The 21,658-nt window shown below is 43.4% G+C and overlaps 1 protein-coding gene across 1 annotated transcript in view; it reads right to left on the reverse strand.

Annotated features, from left to right (window-relative positions):
- Positions 1 to 19,991, reverse strand: part of SEMA3C (semaphorin 3C) — a 157,179-nt gene extending 137,188 nt beyond the window's left edge. The window contains exons 1-2 of the mRNA XM_087722358.1: positions 19,738 to 19,991; positions 7,912 to 8,055 (exon numbers count right to left, since the gene is read on the reverse strand). Of these exons, the coding sequence (XP_087578484.1) occupies positions 7,912 to 8,041 (130 nt within the window). The 5' untranslated portion in view covers positions 8,042 to 8,055; positions 19,738 to 19,991. The remainder of the gene's footprint in view (positions 1 to 7,911; positions 8,056 to 19,737) is intronic.
- Between the last annotated feature and the right edge of the window lie 1,667 nt (positions 19,992 to 21,658).

The raw sequence follows: 21,658 nt of genomic DNA on the forward strand, positions 1-21,658 counted from the left end.
GGCGCACCTCGGTTTGCCCACATAACACCTATCCTCCGCGAGCTGCGCTGGCTGCCTGTAGATCTCCGGGTGCAATTCAAGGTCATACTTACCACCCATAAAGCGCTCCATGGTAGTGGATCTGACTATCTGAGAGACCGCCTCCTGCCAATAACCTCCCTGCGTCCCATCAGATCGCATAGAGTGGGCCTCCTCCGTATTCCATCCGCCAGTCAGTGCCGACTGGCGACCACCCGGAGGAGAGCCTTCTCTGTTGCTGCTCCGACGCTATGGAACAATCTCCCCGTGGAGATCCGTACCCTGACCACAGTCCAGGCCTTCCGCACAGCCCTCAAGATCTGGCTAGCCCGTCAGGCCTGGGGATAAATTTTCTTGCCCCTCCCGAATGCTGAGTGAATGTTGTGTTTTAGTACTTTTTGTTATCTCACATTTTTTTTTTCTGTATTTTGTCTTTCACTCCCCTTCCCTTACTATTGTAAGCCACCCTGAGTCCCCTCAGGGAAAAGGGCAGCCTATAAATGTTAAATAAAATAAAAAAAAAAATTATCTATCGAACAGCAATACGAAGAGAAAGTTTGTGTATTTAGAATTACACTTATTCTAAAGTTATTCTAACTTTATTGTCACTGAATAATTACTGATCGGCACACATTAAAATGAAATTTTGTTGCATTTTGTTGTCACCGCCTTCAATATAGATTACACATAATATACACTACAATACTATAGTAATATATACTAATACTAATATATGTTGCAACATATACTACATAAACTTCTCTGCATTTCCAGAGAGGCAGAGGTAGAAAACCTGGCTCAGATCCTATTTGTCTGTTGCTTATATAAGGGGGTGAGAGATAGGGACCTTGGCCCATAGACCAAACGAAGGATCCATTGGGATCCGCATATCAAAACAACTTACTTTATGCGTGGCCAAAAAAAATAACATTTAACACAGCGCAATCCTTAAACAAATTGGTTCGGTTGAGATGTGCCTACATGGGACTGATTGCGGTAAATTGTAAGGGTGACACCGGAATATAATGTTATGTCCTTTTATTCTACTTTACATATTTATATATTAAATCATATTGTGCCTTATCCTACAATTATTGCGTTTCACTTTACTCTTATTTTAAATTGTTTGTATAGGATTTTATTGGTGTTTAGCGATAGCAATAGCAATAGCAGTTAGACTTATATACCGCTTCATAGGGCTTTCATCCCTCTCTAAGCGGTTTACAGAGTCAGCATATCGCCCCCACAGTCTGGGTCCTCATTTCACCCACCTTGGAAGGATGGAAGGCTGAGTCAACCTTGAGCCGGTGAGATTTGAACCGCTGAACTGCAGATAACAGTCAGCTGAAGTGGCCTGCAGTACTGCACCCTAACCACTGCGCCACCTCGGTGTTTGAACCTTGTGCTTTGATATGGCCTCTAGGCTAATCAATAAAGCTATCCTATCATACCACTACATAAACACAACAAAATAAATGAATATATAAATACAAAATTAGACCTATGCCCACATATATTGTATGACACGGAGAAACAACACGGTCTAGTTCGGATGTATACATGTACAGGGCGAGAAAAAACAATCTTGTGGGTTTGCCGTCTGGATGGCATAGGGAGCAAAGCTGTTACAGAACCTTCTAGAAATTCTTTGAAACCTCCTCTTAGAGGGGAACAACAGAAAAAGACTGTAAAGTGGGTGTGTGAGGTCTCCAATGATGCCTCGAGCTCTAAGCACATAGCACTTTATAAGTTGTATCCTGAATAACAGGAAGCAAACTTCCTATAATCTCCTTGGTTGTTCTCACCACTCTCTTTAGGGACTTTCTATCTGAGGTGCTGCGGCTCCCAAACCGAACAGGGATGCCGTTTGTTAAAGTGCTCTCCATCGTGCGTCTGTAAAAAGTGGCCAGGACAGAAGGAGAACGATGTGCTCTCCTATTTTTTTTTAAAACGAGTGAGCTAGGCAGGCTGAAATATGCTCCATCAGAGTTTCCGCCAGCGAAGCGTATCAAGAGAAGTCAGCGGGATTAATTTTGAAAACCGACGGGTAATGAAGAAAATAACTTTCTAGACGCCAGGGTGACAGTAGCAGCTGGAAAGCAAACAGTCCTTAATTAAAATGGGGGGGAAAGGCCGGATGCTTTGACAGGCAGAATGTGTGTTTTTCCCCCCATGGTTCTGTTGTTTCTTTTTATATTACCTTCCAATGGGTTCTTTTTTTCCCCTCCTTCCCTCTTGTTTCTGTCTACGAACTCAGCGTGACGTGCACGCTTTCATTCCACTTACCAAGTCATCAGTTTAAAAGGGCTGATCTGTGTCTTTGGCAGCGGGCACTTTACGAGATCTGTTCGAATTTAGTAATCAGAGCTAATTCCTAACATGCCCTGGAATATATATATATATAATACACATTTGCAGGCAGGGAATGAAATTCAAATGGAAACTCTATCAGCTAACCTCACACGTTATTTTCACTGGAACCTCCAAGGGGTACCGAGCGCTTACCGAACGATAACGGAAAACTGACAGTCCCAATGACAGCTTCCTGGCCTGAAGCCCACATTCTGTCTCAGATCTTCTGCAGGGAAAGAGGCTGATGGTTAGCAGCCACAGACCCAAATGCTTATAGAAGATGACAAAAAAAAAGGGAGCAGGGAGATTTGGAGACTCTTCAAGAGATAGAGCAATGTGCATAAATAGATCCAGACGGTAAGCAAACCGGGCTCAAAAATGCACACATAGCTTTTACTGTCCTATGCTGAAGTTGGCTTGGATGCTTAGAAGGATCTTGTTCTCTCTACAGCTTAGGTTTTCAGTTGAGCAGGACATTATATTTCTACATTACTGATCAGCCCCTCAGGACACAGTAGGTTTTGGGAAGGTGAGCATGACAATTTGTCATGGCCAACTCACTATGGCCAACACGCCATAGGCAATTCACCATGGACAACTCACCTTGGCCAACTTGCCATGACCAACTTGCCATGGTCAACTTGCCATGACCAACTTGCCATGGTCAACTTGCTATGGGCAACTTGCCATGGTCAACTTGCTATGGGCAACTCACCATGGGCAACTCGCCATGGCCAACTTGTCACAGACAACTCACCTTGACCAACTCACCTTCGTAAACTTGCCATGACCAACTTGCCATGGCCAACTTGCCATGACCAATTTGTCATGGCCCATTGCTAAGAGGTCTGTAAGGGGATGTGCATAAGTGCACCAATGTGCCTCCTGTCCCTGTCCTAATCTTCCCTTTTATTCATATCCATTTCATGGATTCGTAATCATGTCTATACTTATATATGCCATCTAATCCATGCTTGACGAAAATAAATAAGTAAAAATAAAATGGAAATAAAGAGGCTTGGCTTTCAAACAAAGCAGGAGAAAGAGATAGAAGTTGGGAACCCAATGTGGGAGAATGTTAACAGATATTCTGAAGTTAATTTTTGTCAGTATGTTCTTTAAAAAAAACTCTATACCTATCCCTACCCCTACCTCTATGCTATTCTATGCTCTGCTATTCTATTCTAAGCTATTCTATTCTACCCCTATCCCTATCCCTCTTCTCTTCTATTTTCTCTTCTCTTCTATTCCTTTCTATTCCATTCTATTCCATTCCATTCCATTCCATTCTATTTCTATTCCATTCCATTCTATTCTATTTTCTATTCCATTCCATTCTATTCTATTTTCTATTCTATTCCATTCCATTCTATTCTATTTTTTATTCTATTCCATTCCATTCTATTCTATTTTCTATTCTATTCCTTTCTATTCTATTCCTTTCTATTCCATTCCATTCTGTTTTCTATTCTATTCCATTCCATTCCATTCTATATTCTATTCTAGTCTATTCTATTCTATTCTTTTCTATTCCATTCCATTCTATTCTATTCCATTCCATTCCATTCTATTTTGGAATGGACTAGCTGGGTCCATTGTTACATCTTCAAATCCCCACAGCTTCAACCTCAAACTGTCTACTCTTGAAGTAGAGCTGTGTGTTGAAGGGCCTCCATAAGCACACAATCATACCTACCATCCCTGTCCAACTGTCCCCATTTATTTGTACCCATTTCAATCATGCTCGTGTTTATTCTTCTACCTGGTTTTTTTGTAAACGATTGACAAATCAAATCATTTTTTTTTTAAAAAGAGTGGCAAACTTTTACTTTCAATGAAGTGAAAACCACGGAAGTCTTCAGAGTCGGTTTTCACCAGGAGGGTGCCAATATAACGGATCCAATCAACCTGTTCTTTGAGGAATCTACCTGCCTTGAGGTTTTGCTTTCTATGGGTCTATTATTTGAAACCCTGACAAACTGAGTTCAAAACAAGAGATTTTTTTTCCATCCTGAAACATATCCTGGCACAGGTAGTGCTCGACTTACAACAGTGACCATTCGAAGTGGCAACAGCACTGAAAAAAGCAACTCACAACCGTGTTTCACACTTACAACCGTTACAGCCTCATCCTGGTCATAGGATTAAAATTCGGGTGCTTGGCAACTGACTTGTACTTACGACAGTTGCAATGTCCCTGGGTCACGTGATCCCCTTTTGCAACTTCCAGACAAGCCAAGTCCATGGGGAATATGTTAAAATATTCATGACTGGGAGAGACATGGGAACAAGGTCAGCCAATGAATAGGCATAGCAACTAAGTCAGCCAATGGGAGCTTAAACAAATCTGAGTCTGTGCAGAGAATTGAAACTGAAACTTAAGACAGCAATCTGCTGCTGTGAGAAGTAAACTACCAGTCTGTCTGGGCTTCTCTGATGAAATGAAACTAAGTGCTTGTGTTTGCCTGTAACTCTCCTGCCTTGTCTTTACCTGGAAGAACCACCTGTTGGTATTGTACATTTATTCATCTATTCTTTTTTATTTATTTATTTATTTATTTATTTATTTATTTTTAAATTATTTTTATTAGTAAAAGAAAAATACAACAACCAATAGCTGGTAAAAGACAATACAACATCCACTGTTTTGCTTTACATTTGACTACGTTTCAAGACATTCCCGTGATATCAAAATCATTATGGACATCAAAGGTTAGGTATCTTCTTCCCTCCCTCCCTCTTTCCTTCCCTTGTTTCTTCTTTCCCACTCCCCTTCCTTCCTTCCCTCCTTCTTTCCTTCTCTCCTTCCTTCCCTCCTTTCTTTTCCTTTCCTCCTTTCCTTCCCCTTCCCTTTCCTCTCTCCATCCCCCCTCCTTCTCTCATACCTTCCCTCCCTCCTTTCTTCCTTCCTTCCCTCCTTTCTCTTCTCTTACGTTCCCTCCTTTCTTCCCTCCTTCCCTCCTTCCTATCTACTCTCCTTCTCTCCTTCCTTCCCTCCCTTTTTCCCTCCTTGCTCCCCTACCTTCTCCCCTCCCTCCTTCCTATCTTCTCTTTCTTCTCTCCTTCCTTCTTTCCACCTCTCCCTTCCCTTCTCTCCTTTCTCTTCCTCCTTTTTAACCTTCCCCCCTTCTTCTGCCTTTCCCTTTTTCCTGTTCCTCTCCTTTCTCCTCTCCATCCTGTCTTTCCTACTATTCTTATGTATATAAAGAAGTTACTGAATCCAGCTGAATCAGTTATCAGTGTGTGCTTTCTGGATTTGAATTTATGCAACAAACTCTGACAGAATCCCCATTCACTCGACAACCAGGATACTAACATAACAAATGCAGCGATTCACTTAACCACGGGGCAAAAAAAAGTCATAAAATGGAGCCAAAAGCCCCTGGACAAATTTCTCACTTCGCAAGATAAATTTTGGGCTCGACGAGGGTTTATCGTAGGTGCCAGCCGCAAAAACTGAAGCTTAAAGAATGCCGTGGCTCAGTTGTTTTAAGATACTTTAGACTGTGTTTGTTAAAAAGTTATACTGTGTACGGGCTCTGGGAAGTCGGGGGAGGGAAGGGAGGTGGGGTTTTCGGGGGAGGGGGAAATATAATAGATCTTAAGGTACATGATTGCACTTGTATACTGTGGCTTCTTAATGTTAGGGTAAGAACAGGACAGGCTGAACATATTGATAGATAATACAAATACACCGAAGAGAGGAGTAGAGCGAAAGAAGAAAGAGGGTAGAGAGGGTGGGAGAGAGGATTGGAGGGAGGAGGAGAAGGAAGGGAGGGAAGGTATTGGGAGAGAGGAGTGTTAGAGGGGGAGGGGAAGTAGGGTAGAGTGGAATGTCGGAAGGAAGAACGAAAGTTGGAGGGGGGTGAAAGAGGGTGTATGGTGGGTCAAGGTGGTATATTGGGTTTGTATTTGGGGGGGTATTGTTTATAAAAGCGAGGGCTGTGTTTATTATTCAATGTTATATGCCCCTGGTTATGCACAGTATACATGTGATGGTATGGAATGAAATGGAAATAAATGCATCGTTTGGAAAAGAAAAAGAAAAAGAACGCCGTGGCTCTTTAAAAATCAGAAGGAAATCAGGTGGCATTGCCTTCCTGGCCCCTGGAGGATTTCCTTGCCCTGATGGATCCGTCATCTGCAAAAATGTAATCTCAGCCGAGCAGTTGATCACATGAAAAGCAATCCAGGAAAGCCTTTTGAAGTTGCAGCTCCGCATAGCTTACAAAAGCGTTCACATTCACACCGGGAGGCTTACACCGATCACATGCGAGGGTGCTAAAAGGGCCAGGACCCAAAATACCACCGCTTGAAATCTCAGAGAGAACACTGTTTGAACATCGGTAGGAGCCAAAAAAAAAAAGAACCCAATACATTTATGGACATTAGATAGATGAAGCTGTGTTTTATTTCGTGGTTCATCATTGGGACAGGAAAGATAAAGAGTAAGGGGAAGGAAAGGAAGATAAAAGAAGAAGGAAAGGGAGGAAGACGGAAGAAGGAAAGGAATGGCAATAAAAGAAGACAAGAAAAGGAAAGGGGAAGGGAAATAAAAGAAGGGAAGGGGGATAAAAGAAGAAGGAAAGGAAAGAAAGATAAAGGAAAATTAAAAAGGCAAGAAAGTGAAGGGGAAATAAAAATGAAGGGGAAGGAAAGGGAAGGAAAATTTAAAAAAAAGGAAAGGAAAGGGGAAAGAACAAAAGGAAAGGAAAAAGAAAAGAATGGAAAGGAGAGGGAAAGAAAGGAAAACGGGGGGGGAAGAAGAGGGAAAGAGGGGAGGAAAGGGAAAGAAGGGAAGAGGGCAGGAAAGAAGGGAAAGAAAGGAAAGGGGGAAGAGAAGGAGAGGACAGGAGAAGGAAAGAAAGGAAAGAAAAGAGAGAAGAGAAGAGGGGAGGAAAGGGAAAGAAAGGAAAGGAAGAAAGAAAGATAGGAAAGGAGGAAGAGAAAGAACAGAAAAGAGGGAAGAGAAGGAGAGGACAGGACAGGAGAAGGACAGAAAGGAAAGGAGGAAGGGTAAGAAAAGAAAAGAGGGAAGAGAAGAGGAGAAGAGGAGAGGAAAGGGAAAGAAAGGAAAGGAAGAAGAGAAAGAAAGGAAAGGAGGAAGAGAAAGAACAGAAAAGAGGGAAGAGAAGGAGAGGACAGGACAGGAGAAGGACAGAAAGGAAAAGAGGAAGGGAAAGAAAAGAACAGAGGGAAGAGGAGAGGAAAGGGAAAGAAAGGAAAGGAAGAGAGAAAGAAAGGAAAGGAGGAAGAGGAAGAACAGAAAAGAGGGAAGAGAAAGAACAGAAAAGAGGAAGAGAAGGAGAGGACAGGACAGGAGAAGGATAGAAAGGAAAGGAGGAAGGGAAAGAAAAGAGGGAAGAGGAGAGGAGAAGAAGAGAGGAAAGGGAAAGAAAGGAAGAGGAAGGGGAAGAAAGGAAAGGAGGAATGGAAAGAGGGAAGAGAAGAGAAAGGAGAAATGGGAAGAGAAGGAGAGGAGAAGAAGATAAAAGAAGAAAGAATGCCAAGGAAAACAATATTCTACAATCACCTACTTACCCCCGAACGTCAAGAACACTCTGGGCTGAGGCTGCGAAGATCCTTTGACACAGCAAGAGCAAAGGAATACGCCAATCAACACCTGCACTCCTCGAGGTGTCATTCTCTCGCCCGACGCAAAGCTTAACATCCAAGAGAGGAAACCTGAAAGGAAAGAGAGAGAAAATTTACACATTTCAGAACAAGGGGAGGACACAATACAGCTTGACCAGAACTGGAGCCGAGGTGGCGCAGTGATTAGGGTGCAGTACTGCAGGCCACTTCAGCTGACTGTGATCTGCAGTTCAGCGGTTCAAATCTCACCGGCTCAAGGTTGACTCAGCCTTCCATCCTTCCGAGGTGGGTAAAATGAGGACCCAGACTGTGGGGGCAATTTGCTGACTCAATTTGCTAAACAAATCTGTAAACCGCTTAGAGAGGGCTGAAAGCTCTATGAAGCGGTATATAAGTCTAATAAATAAATAAATAAATAAATCGTTCTTCAAAAATCTGACAGGGAAAACAGTTGGGGGAAAAAAGGAAGGAAGGAAAGGAAAGAGGAGTTCAACAAAGTCCACGCTAAGGATTAACTTCAATTTATTCCGTTAAGGACAATTCCCAAGTGCTGGGGAAAAAAAAGGAAAGTGGTTGTGTTAAATGTCCAGGCAGAGCAAAGCAAAGAAGAGCTATAAGGTTGCATGAATGAAAACGTCTTGCTATTTTTAGACTTGTCTTTCCTCTAATCTTTCCAAAATGTTTTTCTTTAAAATAAAATAAAAAAAAGCTTGCATGGGTCAAAGCATGTCACTCTAGGCTTATTACCCTTATACCAAATTAAGAACCGAAAAGGTTTGAAGGGAAAGGGGGCATCTCTGAAGAGGGTTAAAGGAGGGGAAGACAGAGATTGGCGCTTTCTTACTGGGTTTTCTTGCAGATGTTTCATTACCCGTGACCCGACAAAAGCGCGAACGTCATAAGTGCGCCGACAAAACCGCGGCGCTAAAACCGCGATGTCAAAAGCGCGCCGACAACAGCACGCCGACAACAGCATGCCGACAGAAGCGCGATTTAAGTTTAGGTAAGGTTTAGGTTTAGGTTTAGGTTTAGGTTTAGGGTTAGGGTTAGGGTTAGGGTTAGGGTTAGGGTTACATTACAGCGCGCTTCAGGGCTAATTCGTCGCTCATTCGTCGCGCAGTTTTGTCGGCGCGGTTTTGTCACCGCGGTTTAGTCAGGCGCGCTTTTGTTGTTCGCGCATTTGTGGTGGAACCTCATTACCACACTGGGTAACATCATCAGTGCTAAAAGGGAGTGGGGTTTTTTGGAGAGGAGGAGGAAGAGGAGGAGGAGGAGGAGGAGGAAGAGGAGGAGGAGGAGGAGGAGGAGGAGAAGGAGAAGGAGGAGGAGGAGGAGGAGGAGGAGAACTATGGGGTCTTTGGTGCTCTCTAAGCTTGGTGGTTTTCTTGAAGATGTTTCTTTACCAAGCTAAGTAACATCATCAGTGCTAAAAGGAAGTGGGTTTTGTGGAAAGGAGGAGGAGGAGGAGGAGGAGGAGGAGGAGGAGGAGGAGGAGGAGGAGGAGGAGGAGGAGGAGGAGGAGGAGAACTGTGGGGTCCTTGGTGCTCTCTAAGCTTGGTGGTTTTCTTGAAGACTTTTCATTACCAAGTTAGGTAACATCATCAGTGCTAAAAGGAAGTGGTTTTTTGGAAAGGAGAAGGAGGAGGAGGAGGAGGAGGAGGAGGAGGAGGAGGAGGAGGAGGAGGAGGAGGAGGAGAACTGTGGGGTCCTTGGTGCTCTCTAAGCTTGGTGGTTTTCTTGAAGACTTTTCATTACCAAGTTAGGTAACATCATCAGTGCTAAAAGGAAGTGGTTTTTTGGAAAGGAGAAGGAGGAGGAGGAGGAGGAGGAGGAGGAGGAAGAGGAGGAGGAGGAGGAGGGGAGGAGGAGAACTGTGGGGTCCTTGGTGCTCTCTAAGCTTGGTGGTTTTCTTGAAGACGTTTCATTACCAAGCTAGGTAACATCATCAGTGCTAAAAGGGAGTGGGTTTTTTTGGAGTGGAGGAGGAGGAGGAGGAAGAGGAGAACTCTGGGGTCCTTGGTGCTCTCTGAGCTTGGTGGTTTTCTGCTGATGTTTGCCAGACATGCTCTTTTGAGGAGAGCAAAGTCCACATTTTGAACAGAGAGGACCAGTGGTTTGAGAAGAGGGCTCAAAGAGGCCATCTGTGTCCAAATTGAATGTCCCTCTCTCAACAGAGCGGGTGGGATATGACATCATTTATCTCCAGTCCTTTCAAGAGTTCCAAGAAGGCACCATACCCCCGTTTGCACCACTCAGATGACCCTGAGGACACAGACAAACCTCCAAGGGGCCTCCACGACCCTCTAAAAAGCATGCAAATGACCAGCTATCTCCAAAGAGAATCAACCCTTCCATTCCCCACCATCCAGGCAGAGCCGAAGAAGCTTCTTGGATGAGAAGTGAAAGATCTTCAAAGAGAAACAAAGAAAGTCCAGTTGCCTCTTGGAAAAAAGCATCTGTGGGAGACTCCCTCGCTTTTTGTCACTGCTTATAGGCCAGAAATTCTGGGGATCTTTGCCAAAACCTCAAAATCTTGGAGCTCTCTGAGAAAGCCTTGCTTTGAAGCCAAGGGATACGGCTATTACTGTAAAAAGAGACCAAATCCCTGGTCTCGAATCTCAATGCTATAAACCCCAATCAGGCCTTGTTTGCAGCGAATTTACATCTGGAGTAATCAGGCCCCCATTGTGGCTTTGGCAAGACCGTCTGGTAGCTACCAAACACCAAACTTTGTTTCTCAATCTCCAACAAGGCAAAGCAACTTAGATCTGAAACCTCCTGACAGTGAGGATGGTTAACCAGTGGAACAACTGGCCTCCAGAAGTTGCGAATGTCTCCAACTCTGGAGGTTTTTAAGAAGAGATTGGACAGACATTTGTCTGGAGTGGTGTAGGGTTTCCTGCCTGAGCAGGGGGTTGGACTAGAAGACCTCCAAGGCCCCTTCTAACTTTGTTATTTTATTCTATTCTATTTTTTTTCTATTCTAATTCTATTCAATTGCATTCTTTCTTATTCCATTCTATTCCATTCCATTCCATGCTATTCTTTCTAATTCTATTCCATTCAATTCTTTCCTATTCTTTGCTATTCTATGCTGTGCTATGCTATATTCTATTCTAATCTATTTTTTTCTATTCTAATTCTAATTCTATTCAATTGAATTATTTCTTATTCTATTCTATTCCATTCCATTCTATTCCATGCTATTCTTTCTAATTCTATTCCATTCAATTCTTTTCTATTCTATGCTATGCTATGCTATATTCTATTCTATTCTATTCTAATCTATTTTTCTATTCTAATTCTAATTCTAATCAATTGAATTCTTTATTATTCTATTCTATTTTATTCATTCCATTCCATGCTATTCTTTCTAATTCTATTCCATTCAATTCTTTCCTATTCTATGCTATTCGATTCTATGCTATGCTATATTCTCTTCTCTTCTATTTTTTCTATTCTAATTCTATTCAATTGCATTCTTTATTATTCCCATTCTATTCCATTCCATGCTATTCTAATTCTATTCCATTCAATTCTTTCCTATTCTATGCTATTCTATTCTATGCTATTCTATATTCTATTCTCTTCTATTCTATTTTTTCTATTCTAATTCTATTCAATTGCATTCTTTCTTATTCTATTCCATTCCATGCTATTCTTTCTAATTATATTCCATTCAATTCTTTCCTATTCTATGCTATGCTATGCTATATTATTCTATATTCTATTATATTCTATTCTATTTTTTCTGTTCTAATTCTAATTCTATTCAATTGAATTCTTTCTTATTCTATTCTATTCCATTCCATGCTATTCCTTCTAATTCTATTCCATTCAATTCTTTTCTATGCTATGTTATGCTGTGCTATATTCTATTCTATTCTACTGTACTCTACTCCACTCTACTCTGGCTTCTGTTTTCTATTTCTATTATTTCTATTCGAAAGTCTTCCCAAATCGAGGCAAAGGCGTTGTAGCAGAACCCTCGATCAAAGCAAAGGGACAAGGCTGAAGTTGACTTAGGAATGCTAAAATCACAAGCTGTTTTCACTGATCTTGTGAGATTACAGCGTATAAATTCAATGCTGGGCATTAACAAACTGCAGCTATTCCTATACTATGAAACAGGAAGGCGGGCCCCTAAAGTAGAAGAGCTAAAAAGAAAATGGCCCCTGGAACCCAAAGTTGTTGGGGTGGGGTTTTTTTGTTATAAAGTTGAGAAATTACAAACCACAACAAGAGTAATTGGGCAGTCCATGCATTACATATCAAAAAGGATAGACCTGGGTACTTGAGAGACCGCCTGCTGCCAATTACCTCCCAAAGACCCATTAGATCACACAGGGTCGGCCTCCTCCGGGTTCCATCTACCAGCCAATGCCACCTGGCTACTACCCGGGGGAGGGCCTTCTCTGTGGTGGCTCCGGCCCTTTGGAACGAGCTCCCCACGGAGATTCGGACCCTCACCTCTCTCCAGGCCTTCCGAAAAGCCGTTAAAACCTGGCTGTGTCGGCAGGCCTGGGGTCGATGAGTTTCCCTTCCCCTCTCGAAGCGTGTGGCTGTTGGTTGTTTTAAATCCCCTGTACTTTTCGTTGTAGTTCTTGTGTTTCCCTTCCCCTCCTTTGAGTTTGTGCGCCGCCCTGAGTCCCCCCCCCCCGGGAATAGGGCGGCATATAAATAAAATGAACCTTGAACCTTGAATGTTCTGGAAACATTTACATGTACAGACATTTTATTCCAATGGGGCTGACGCGGAAATTATTTTGGTTCCAGCCCCCTCCAAAAAAAATCCCCTTTAAGCAGAGCCATCTAATTTTAGGCCTTTTCTGAAATATCGGGGGAGATTATGTCAATTATTTGAAAAAAGATATATGAAATGTTTATGAACCATGAACCTTCTCAGTACCCATTGCTGATTGTTGTTTAGCCAATAGGCAAAGTCCCATCAGATGCTGCTATCCAATATATGTTCCGATGCCTTTACGGGAACATATGCATTTATTAGAAATCAGGGGCCACTCAACCACATTCCCAAAATATAAGCCCAAATATTTAGTTTAAGGAAAGGGATAGCCTTACTCCTTGAATATAACCAAAGGTTGGGGAAATGGTTTCTTTTGAAGGCACTTCATGTCCAACTAAAAACGCAAAGAGATATTTCCAAAGAGCTATAAATATACAGCATATATGAATTTGGGGGGGGGGGGAGGAAAAAATCATCTGTGGTTCTCGTTTTTCAAAATGTTACCGAGGTTTACCAAACATTAACTAGATGAAGTTTAGGTCAATAAAATAACTGACAGGGAGGAGAATTAACCAGTGGAACAACTTGCCTCCAGAAATTGTGAATGCTCCAACACTGGAAGTTTTTAAGAAGATGTTGGATAGTCATTTCTCTGAAGTGGTGGAGGGTTTCCTGTCTGAGCAGGGGGTTGGACTAGAAGACCTCCAAGGGCCCTTCCTACTCTGTTGTTCTATTCTATTCTATTCTCTAGTCTAGTCTAGTCTAGCTATTCCATATTTTCTATTCTATTCTATTCTATTCTACCCTACCCTACCCTATTCTATTCCTATGCTATGCTGTTATTCTATTCTCTAATCTACTCTAGTCTATTCCATATTTTCTACTCTACTCTATTCCAATTCTATTATATTCTATTCTATTCTCTAGTCTAGTCTAGTCTAGTCCAGTCTAGTCTATCTATTCCATATTTTCTACTCTACTCTACTCTATTCCAATTCTATTCTATTCTATTCTCTAGTCTAGTCTAGTCCAGTCTAGTCTATCTATTCCATATTTTCTATTTTATTCTACCCTACCCTATCCTACTCTATTCCTATGCTATGCTATGCTATTCTATTCTCTAATCTACTCTAGTCTATTCCATATTTTCTATTCTACTCTACTCTATTCTACTCTACTCTACTTGATTCCGATTCTATTCTATTCTATTCTACCCTACCCTATTCTATTCCTATACTATGCTATGCTATTCTATTCTATTCTCTAATATACTCTAGTCTATTCTATATTTTCTACTCTACTCTACTCTACTCTATTCCAATTCTATTCTATTCTCTAGTCTAGTCTAGTCTATCTATTCCATATTTTCTATTCTATTCTACCCTACCCTACCCTACTCTATTCCTATGCTATGCTATGCTAGTCTATTCTCTAATCTACTCTAGTCTATTCCATATTTTCTATTCTACTCTATTCTACACTATTCTACTTGATTCCAATTCTATTCTATTCTATTCTTTAGTCTAGTCTAGTCTTATTCTTAAACGTTTGCTCCTTTTCTTAGTGCTTTTAAAGCTGAACTAGAAGTGAAGCAGCAAACATGCAGGAGTTATTAAAACAGAGATCGAGGAAATAATTTCAGCCACAATAGGCCAGTAACATGTTGGCCACTTCAATTTTCACCCACCAACAGTGATCCCAGCGTGACAAAGAAATTCAAATGAACTGAATCAAGGTTTTTTGGGAATCGTCGATGTGACAGCCACTGCAGGGCGAGCGAAACAGCCTCCGCACGATTGTTCCAGATCATGCCAACTTAATATTTAGATTATTCATGGCCAACTTGGTCTCCTCTGTGTATTGGGTAATGACTCCATTCCTACCAACCTCGTAAAAGATTATCGGAATTCAACACATCTGGATGGTACTGATATAAGGAAGGTTGTCCTAGAGAGTTAGGTATTATATTAAGATGACCTCGATGGTGGTTTTGTAATATGATGATGATGATGACCAGTTGATGGATGTTCCCAGTTAACTGGGCACGAGAAGGAGGCCTAAAATAGATGTACGTTTATATAATTCAGAGGCCTTCACGGGAGTTGAGAAAGGGTACCCAGAAATTCCACAGAGGAAGCAACACTTAAATGTCTGCAATTGTTACTGACTCATGTTCAGCGAGAAGCGAGCAGATTATGTATCAAGAAAAGAATGCAGAAAATGGGAAAGGTGTTGTGCATTGGTGTGGTATTTTTTTTTGCACAAGACTTCCTGGAACCAATGACCAATTTGTTAACTCCTGGATTCTCAGCTGAATGTCTCTTCCAATGTAGTCAAATTAATGTCCATTATACTTCTCCCTTTTCTATTGTTGCCATGTTATTGTTCCTAAAAGACATTCTAAGGCTGTTACAAAAGCAATTCGTTTCCCCCCCCCTCCTTTCCTTTGAAAACTGTTTTCATCTAATTGTAAGGAAGTTTGATTGAACCTAGTTTTATATTATTGCAAAGCTTTCAGCCCTCTCTAAGCGGTTTACAGAGTCAGCATGTTGCCCCCAACAACAATCCGGGTCCTCATTTTACCCACCTCGGAAGGATGGAAGGCTGAGTCAACCCTGAGCCAGTGAGATTTGAACCGCTGAACTGCAGAACTGCAGTCAGCTGAAGTAGCCTGCAGTGCTGCATTTAACCACTGCGCCACCTCGGCTCTTAATTCCTCCTTATTTCCAGGTTGAAACTCTCCTTGATCAATTCCCATCCACTTTTCCTTGTCTGGTTTTCAGATGCTTTGGAGAACAGCTTGACCCCCTCCTCCTCTCTGTGGCAGCCCCCCAAATATTGGAAGGCTGCTATCCTGTCTCCCCTGGTCCTTCCCTTCACTAGGCCAGCCATGCCCAGTTCCTGCAACCGTTCTTCATATGTTTTAGCCTCCAATCATCCCCTCATCATCTTTGTTGCTCTCCTCTGCCCTCTTTCTAGAGCTGGGGTGTCGAACACAATTCCACAGGGGGTTGCTGCTGTCATTACTGGCGGTTCGGTGCACGCGCAATTTTGCACATGATCATGGGGATACTTTTAAGGTCGTATCTGTGTAAAACATTCCTAAGTCAGTTTTTTTCAGTGCCACGGACGTAACTTTGAATGGTCAGTAAGTGAACTGTTGCAAGTCAAGGACTGCCTGAATCAGAGGTGGGTTCCTACCGGTTCGCACCTATTGAGTAGAACCGGTTCGTCAAATCTACCGAACCGGTTAGAAGAGGTTCCACCAGTGGACCCGGAAAGCAGGCCACACCTACAGAAGAGCTTCCAAAAAATTTTTGAAACCCACCACTGGCCTGAATTCCAACCCTATAGAATGCAATCTTTCAATGCTACAGGAAGAGAATTCACCAAATTTTTGAGTTTTATTCGGAAAGAGAGCGTTTATAAAGCACTAGCCGATATAATCTGCCGTTGCCTGGGTATTTATTTATTTATACGGGGGGGAAACGCCCGGATGAAACGTAATTTCTAATGTTGGATTTCCCCCCCCCCTTAACAGAGGGAACCCCCTTGTGGAGTACTGTGAAGCCGTTACCATGGCAACTCAGCTGCGCTGCACAGTAGAATCCATTTTACAGCGGTACAGTAGAAGCCGCTTAAGGCACAACAGGCTGTATCATAACAGAACACACACCCCGAGGGGGTGTTAGGGGTGTCTTACCCCCACAGTATTTGTCTCCAGAGAGTAAACTTTGTTGAAATTGCTCGAGGCGTTCCAGAGTTATGCTGGAACACACACACACACACACACACACCTGTTTATATATAGAGAGATTCTTCCATTTCCTCAACTTAAAAGTGAATAGAAACATTGTTTTGTTTTTCCAATTATTTCCTCTGACTTTTGGATTGACCCTGCCAATCAATTCCCCATTTGATTGTTTTAAATCACATAGCAGGGGAATAGGTTTCCTCTTCCGCTCTTCCCAAACCCTCTTTACACCTGCATAAAAATGTATTCTTCTTTTTTTTAAAAAAAATATGGGAACTTTTTTTAAAATGTTCCGATTTTTTTTTTTAAGATACATTTATATACAGGTTTAAAGAGGGTTTCAAACACGTTCCATTATTTGAGGGGCTGCCACAAAGTAGAGGGAGGAGGGGTCAACCTATTCCCCAAAGCATCTGAGGGTGGAACAAAAAGCAATGGATGGAAACTAACCAAGGAGAGAAGCAACCTGGAATTAAGGAGAAATTTCCTAACAGGGAAAACAATTAACCAGCAGAACAGAAGTGGCCTCCAGAAGTTGTGGGTTCTTCATCACTGGAGTTTTTTAAGAAGGGCCTGGACAACCATTGGTCTGAAATGGGATAGAGTCTCCTGCTTGAGCAGGGGGTTGGACTAGAAGACCTCCAAGGTCCCTTCCAACTCTGTGATTGAAATAGATGTGTATTTTAAACATTTGCAGGGATCAGATACATGATCTAATATATACTCTGTGTGTGTGTGTGTGTGTGTGTGTGTGTGTGTGTGTGTGTGTGTTTTGTTTTGGTTCATGTTGAAGTTCTGCTTCTACAGACCATTTGTCTGAAATGCGACTGATAGGTTCTCCTGCTTGAGCAAGGGGTTGGACTAGAAGACCTCCAAGGTCCCTTCCAGTTCTATGATTCTGTTCTGCGCTAGTTAAAATAAAAATATATCTCCCTTTGAGAAAACTGAGGGCAGAGTTATCTGACTAAATTCAAGACAGCTACTGTGTTCACTTTTCAAAGAAGCAATCTAAGACCAATTTAGAAAAAATGAAGGAAAGAAAGAAAGAAGGAAGGAAGGAAGGAAGGAAGGAAGGAAGGAAGGAAGGAAGGAAGGAAGGAAGGAAGGAAGGAAAGATGGAGGGAAGAAGGAAAGAAGGAAGGAAGGAAGGAGGGGGAGAAGGAAGGAAGGACAGAAAAAGGGAGGGAAGGAAGGAAAGAAAGAAAGTAGGAGAGAGGGAGGAAAGGAAGAAAGAAAGAAAAAAAGAAAGAGGGAAGAAAGGGAAGGAAGGAGGGAGGGGAGGGAAGCAAGGAAGGAAAGAGAGAGGGAGGGAAGAAAGGAAGGAGGGAGGGGGAGGGAAGGAAGGACAAAAAGAGGGGGGAAGGAAAGAAAGAAAGAAAGAAAGAGGGAGGGAGGGAGGGAGGGAGGGAAGGAAGAAAGGAAAGGAAAAAAGAAAGAAGGAAGGAAAGAGGAAAGAAAGGAGGAAGGAGGAAGAAAGACAGACAGAAAGAAAGAGAGAGGGAGGGAAGGAAGGAAGGAAAGAAAGAAAGGAAGGAGGAAGGAAAAATACAGACAGACAGACAGAAAGAAAGAAAGAGGAAGGGAGGGAAGGAAGAAAGGAAAGAGAACGAACGAAAGAAAGAAAAAAATAAAGAAACCCACTCTTCAAAACTGAGATTTGTGGCACGTACCCCCAAGGAGACAAGCCCGTGTTATTATTTTTCAACCCCCCCCAAACACCACGTGGATCCAAAAAATAAAAAATAAAAACCCAAGAGTTATTTCACCCCTCTCTTTCTCTCCTGCAAGCTCCGTCGCCTTTCAAAGCCGGACCCGACCCTTCCCCCCTCCCCAAACCCTGGGCAGAAAGATTGAAACCCCCCTACCCCACCCACCGCCCGGTTGTCTGAACGCGACGCGATCTCCAAGGCGGCTTGGAAGAGGAGCGCGGAGGAGAAGCGGGCGAGGCTCTCGGGACACCCGCTCCCTAAAAGCGAGCGAAGCGCCTTGGGAATCGAACTCGCTTTACCGCCGCTCGGAAGGCGCGCTCGCCGGCAGCCTCTGAAAACGAAAGTGCGCCGCGTGCAGATCCCCCAGGCTCTCCCTCCCCCTCCGACCTACACTGCAGGGCGGGGGGGGGATTTTGACATTACGAAAGAGACGCTCTTCGCAAAAGTCGGAGAATTGATTCCCCCCCCCAAAAAAATATCTACATTACATGTGGGGGTGCACGCGGGTGCGTATATATCAATAAAAGTTGGAGATTCTTTTTTAAAATCTACATTGCATATATGTGTATCTATATCTATATTTTTCTATCTATATAAAAGTTGGAGAATTATTATTTTTAAAAAAATCTACATTGCGTGTGTGTGTGTGTATGTATACACACACACACACACACACACACACTGCATATATGTACCCATATCTGTCTGTCTGTCTATCTATAAAAGTTGGGGTTTTTTTTAAAAAAAAATCGAATACACACAAACACACACACAGAAACACACACGTGTGTGTGTATGTGTGTGTGTGTGTCCATATATACATACATACATACATACATACACACACACATATACACATACATATATGTACACACACACAAAGACACACACAAAGACACACACACACAGATATATATATATAATGTTCGAGAAATTTTTTTAAATCTACATTGCATATATGTGTATTTATATCTATATCTATCTATAAAAGTTGGAGTATTATTTTTTTTTAAAATCTAACACACACACAAACACAGACACACGTGTGTGTGTGTATGTGTGCATACACATACATACACATATACATACATATATGTACACATACATACATACATACATACATACATACATACATACATATATATATATATATATATATATATATATATATATATATATATATATATATATATATATAAAGTTGGAGAAATGTTTTTTTTAATCTACATTGCATATATGTGTATTTATATCTCTATCTATAAAAGTTGGAGTATTGTTTTTTTTAAAGAACCTAATACACACACACACAAACACACCCACACACCCGCCGCAAGCGGAGGCCGAGGGCAGGTGGAAGGAGCGGTAATAAGGAGGCGGCGGCGGCGGAGAAGAAGAAATCCAAGCGGAGCCGGGTTCCCCGGAGGGCTCCACTTGGGGTCCAGGGGCGCATAATCCTTCGGGGGATCGCGGGGTTCAAAGGCGACTCTCTCCCCTCCCTCCCCCCCCCATTGAATCCCCCTTCGGGGCTCCCATTCCCCGAAAGGAGCCGGGACGGGACTCACCGCCGCGCCGCTGCCGGACTCCTGGCCGAAGAAAGCGCCTCCTCCGCGGCTCCAGAAACGGGGAACCCCGGCGCTTTTCTCCCGGGACACTCCGGGGTTGAGGAAGGGGCGCAGCTCAGGTGCTGCCTGGCGCTCCCCTCTGGCCGGCTGGGACGGCTCTCTCCGGGCAGGCAAGGCGGACTGGCGAGGTCGCGGCGAGCGAGGGAGCGAGCGAGCGCGCGGGTGGAGGGCGGGCTCTGATTACACGCGCGCCGGCCTCGCCGAGCCTTCCCCCGGCCCGCCTCCGCCGGAGCCCCCGAGGCACCCTCAGCCCAGGCGAGCGAAAAAGGAGGGGGCGCTCGTAAATCACCGGCCAGGCCACGCCTCCCGGGAAGGAGAGAAGGAGGGAAAGACAGAGGGAAGGAGAGAAGGAAGGAAAGAGGGAAGGAAAGAGGGAAGGAAAGAGAGAAGGAGGGAGGGAAAGACAGAGGGAAGGAGAGAAGGAAGGGAAGAGGGAAGGAGGGAGGGAAGGAAGGAGAGAAGGAGAGAGGAAGGGAAAGACAGAGGAAGGGAAAGACAGAGGGAAAGAGAGAAGGAAGGGAAGAGGGAAGGAAGGAGAGAAGGAAGGAGGAAGGGAAAGACAGAGGGAGGGAGAGAAGGAAGGGAAGAGGGAGGGAGGGATGGAAGGAAGGAGAGAAGGAGGGAAAGACAGAGGGAGGGAGAGAAGGAAGGAACGAGGGAAGGAAGGAGGGAATGAGGGAAGGAAGGAGAGAAGGAGGGAGGGAAAGACAGAGGGAAGGAGAGAAGGAAGAAAAGAGGGAAGGAGGGAAGGAAGGGAAGAGGGAAGGAGGGGGGAAGGAAAGAGAGAAGGAGGGAGGAAGGGAAAGACAGAGGGAGGGAGAGAAGGAAGGAATGAGAGAGGGAGGGATGGAAGGAAGGAGAGAAGGAGGAAAAGACAGAGGGAGGGAGAGAAGGAAGGAACAAGGGAAGGAGAAAAGGAAGGGAAGAGGGAGGGAGGGAAGGAAGGAGAGAAGGAAGTAAAGAGGGAAGGAAGGAGGGAGGGAGACAGAGGAAGGAGAGAACAATGGTTGGAGGGAGGGAGAGATGAAGGTGGCAAGGGAGGGAGGGATTCATAGATAGAGGGAAAGAAAAAGAATGGAGGAGGAGAAGGAGATAAAGAAGGGAGAGGTGGATGGAGGGATGAAGGTGGTGAGGGAGAGAGGGAGAGAGAGGAATGGTTGGTTGGAGGGAGGGGGAGAGATGGAGAAGAGGAGAAAAAGAAGGGATAAAGGAGAAAAGAAGGAGGAAGAGAGGTAGAGAAGGAGAGAAGGAAAGAAAGAAGGAATAAGGGGATGGTTGGAGGGATGGAAGAATAGAGGGATGGTAGCACTGAGGGATGGATGGAGGAATGGATTGATAGATGGAGGGAAGGAGGGAAGGAGAGAAGAATGGAGGGATGGGAGGAAGGATAGAGACAGTGACAGATAAATGGATAGCTGCTTTAACTCTTTCCATATAAATTGGATTATGAGTCCTCAGCCGTCTGTCATATCGGAGCGCCAGGTGGCTTTCCAAGCCCCCCCCCATATGCTTGATCCCCCCCCCCCTCATATCAGGGCTAAGCGACTGGAAGCTGAATTTGCTGGGGTTAATCTAGCATCTTCATCCCTGTCCCCAGGGCTTCTGGGCTGGATTAAGCCCGAGTTTGATCCAATAAATCACAATGTTTAAGTTTGGGCTTCATAGTCCAATGAAACTTATAGAAAGTTTCTTTCTTTCCTTCCTTCTTTCTTTTCTTTCTTTCTGTGTTTTACTTTCTTTATCACTCCTTCCTGACTACCATCCATCCATCCATCCATGTCTCTTTCTTTCTGTCTGTCTTGTTTCCTTCCTTCCTTCCTTCCTTCCTTTCTTTTTCTTTCTGTCTATCTTGCTTCCTCCC

The sequence above is a fragment of the Thamnophis sirtalis genome, unplaced genomic scaffold (genome assembly GCF_051295495.1).
Source record: "Thamnophis sirtalis isolate CommonGarterSnake01/CBP01778 unplaced genomic scaffold, rThaSir2_p1.2 scaffold_9, whole genome shotgun sequence".
NCBI lineage: Eukaryota > Metazoa > Chordata > Lepidosauria > Squamata > Natricidae > Thamnophis > Thamnophis sirtalis.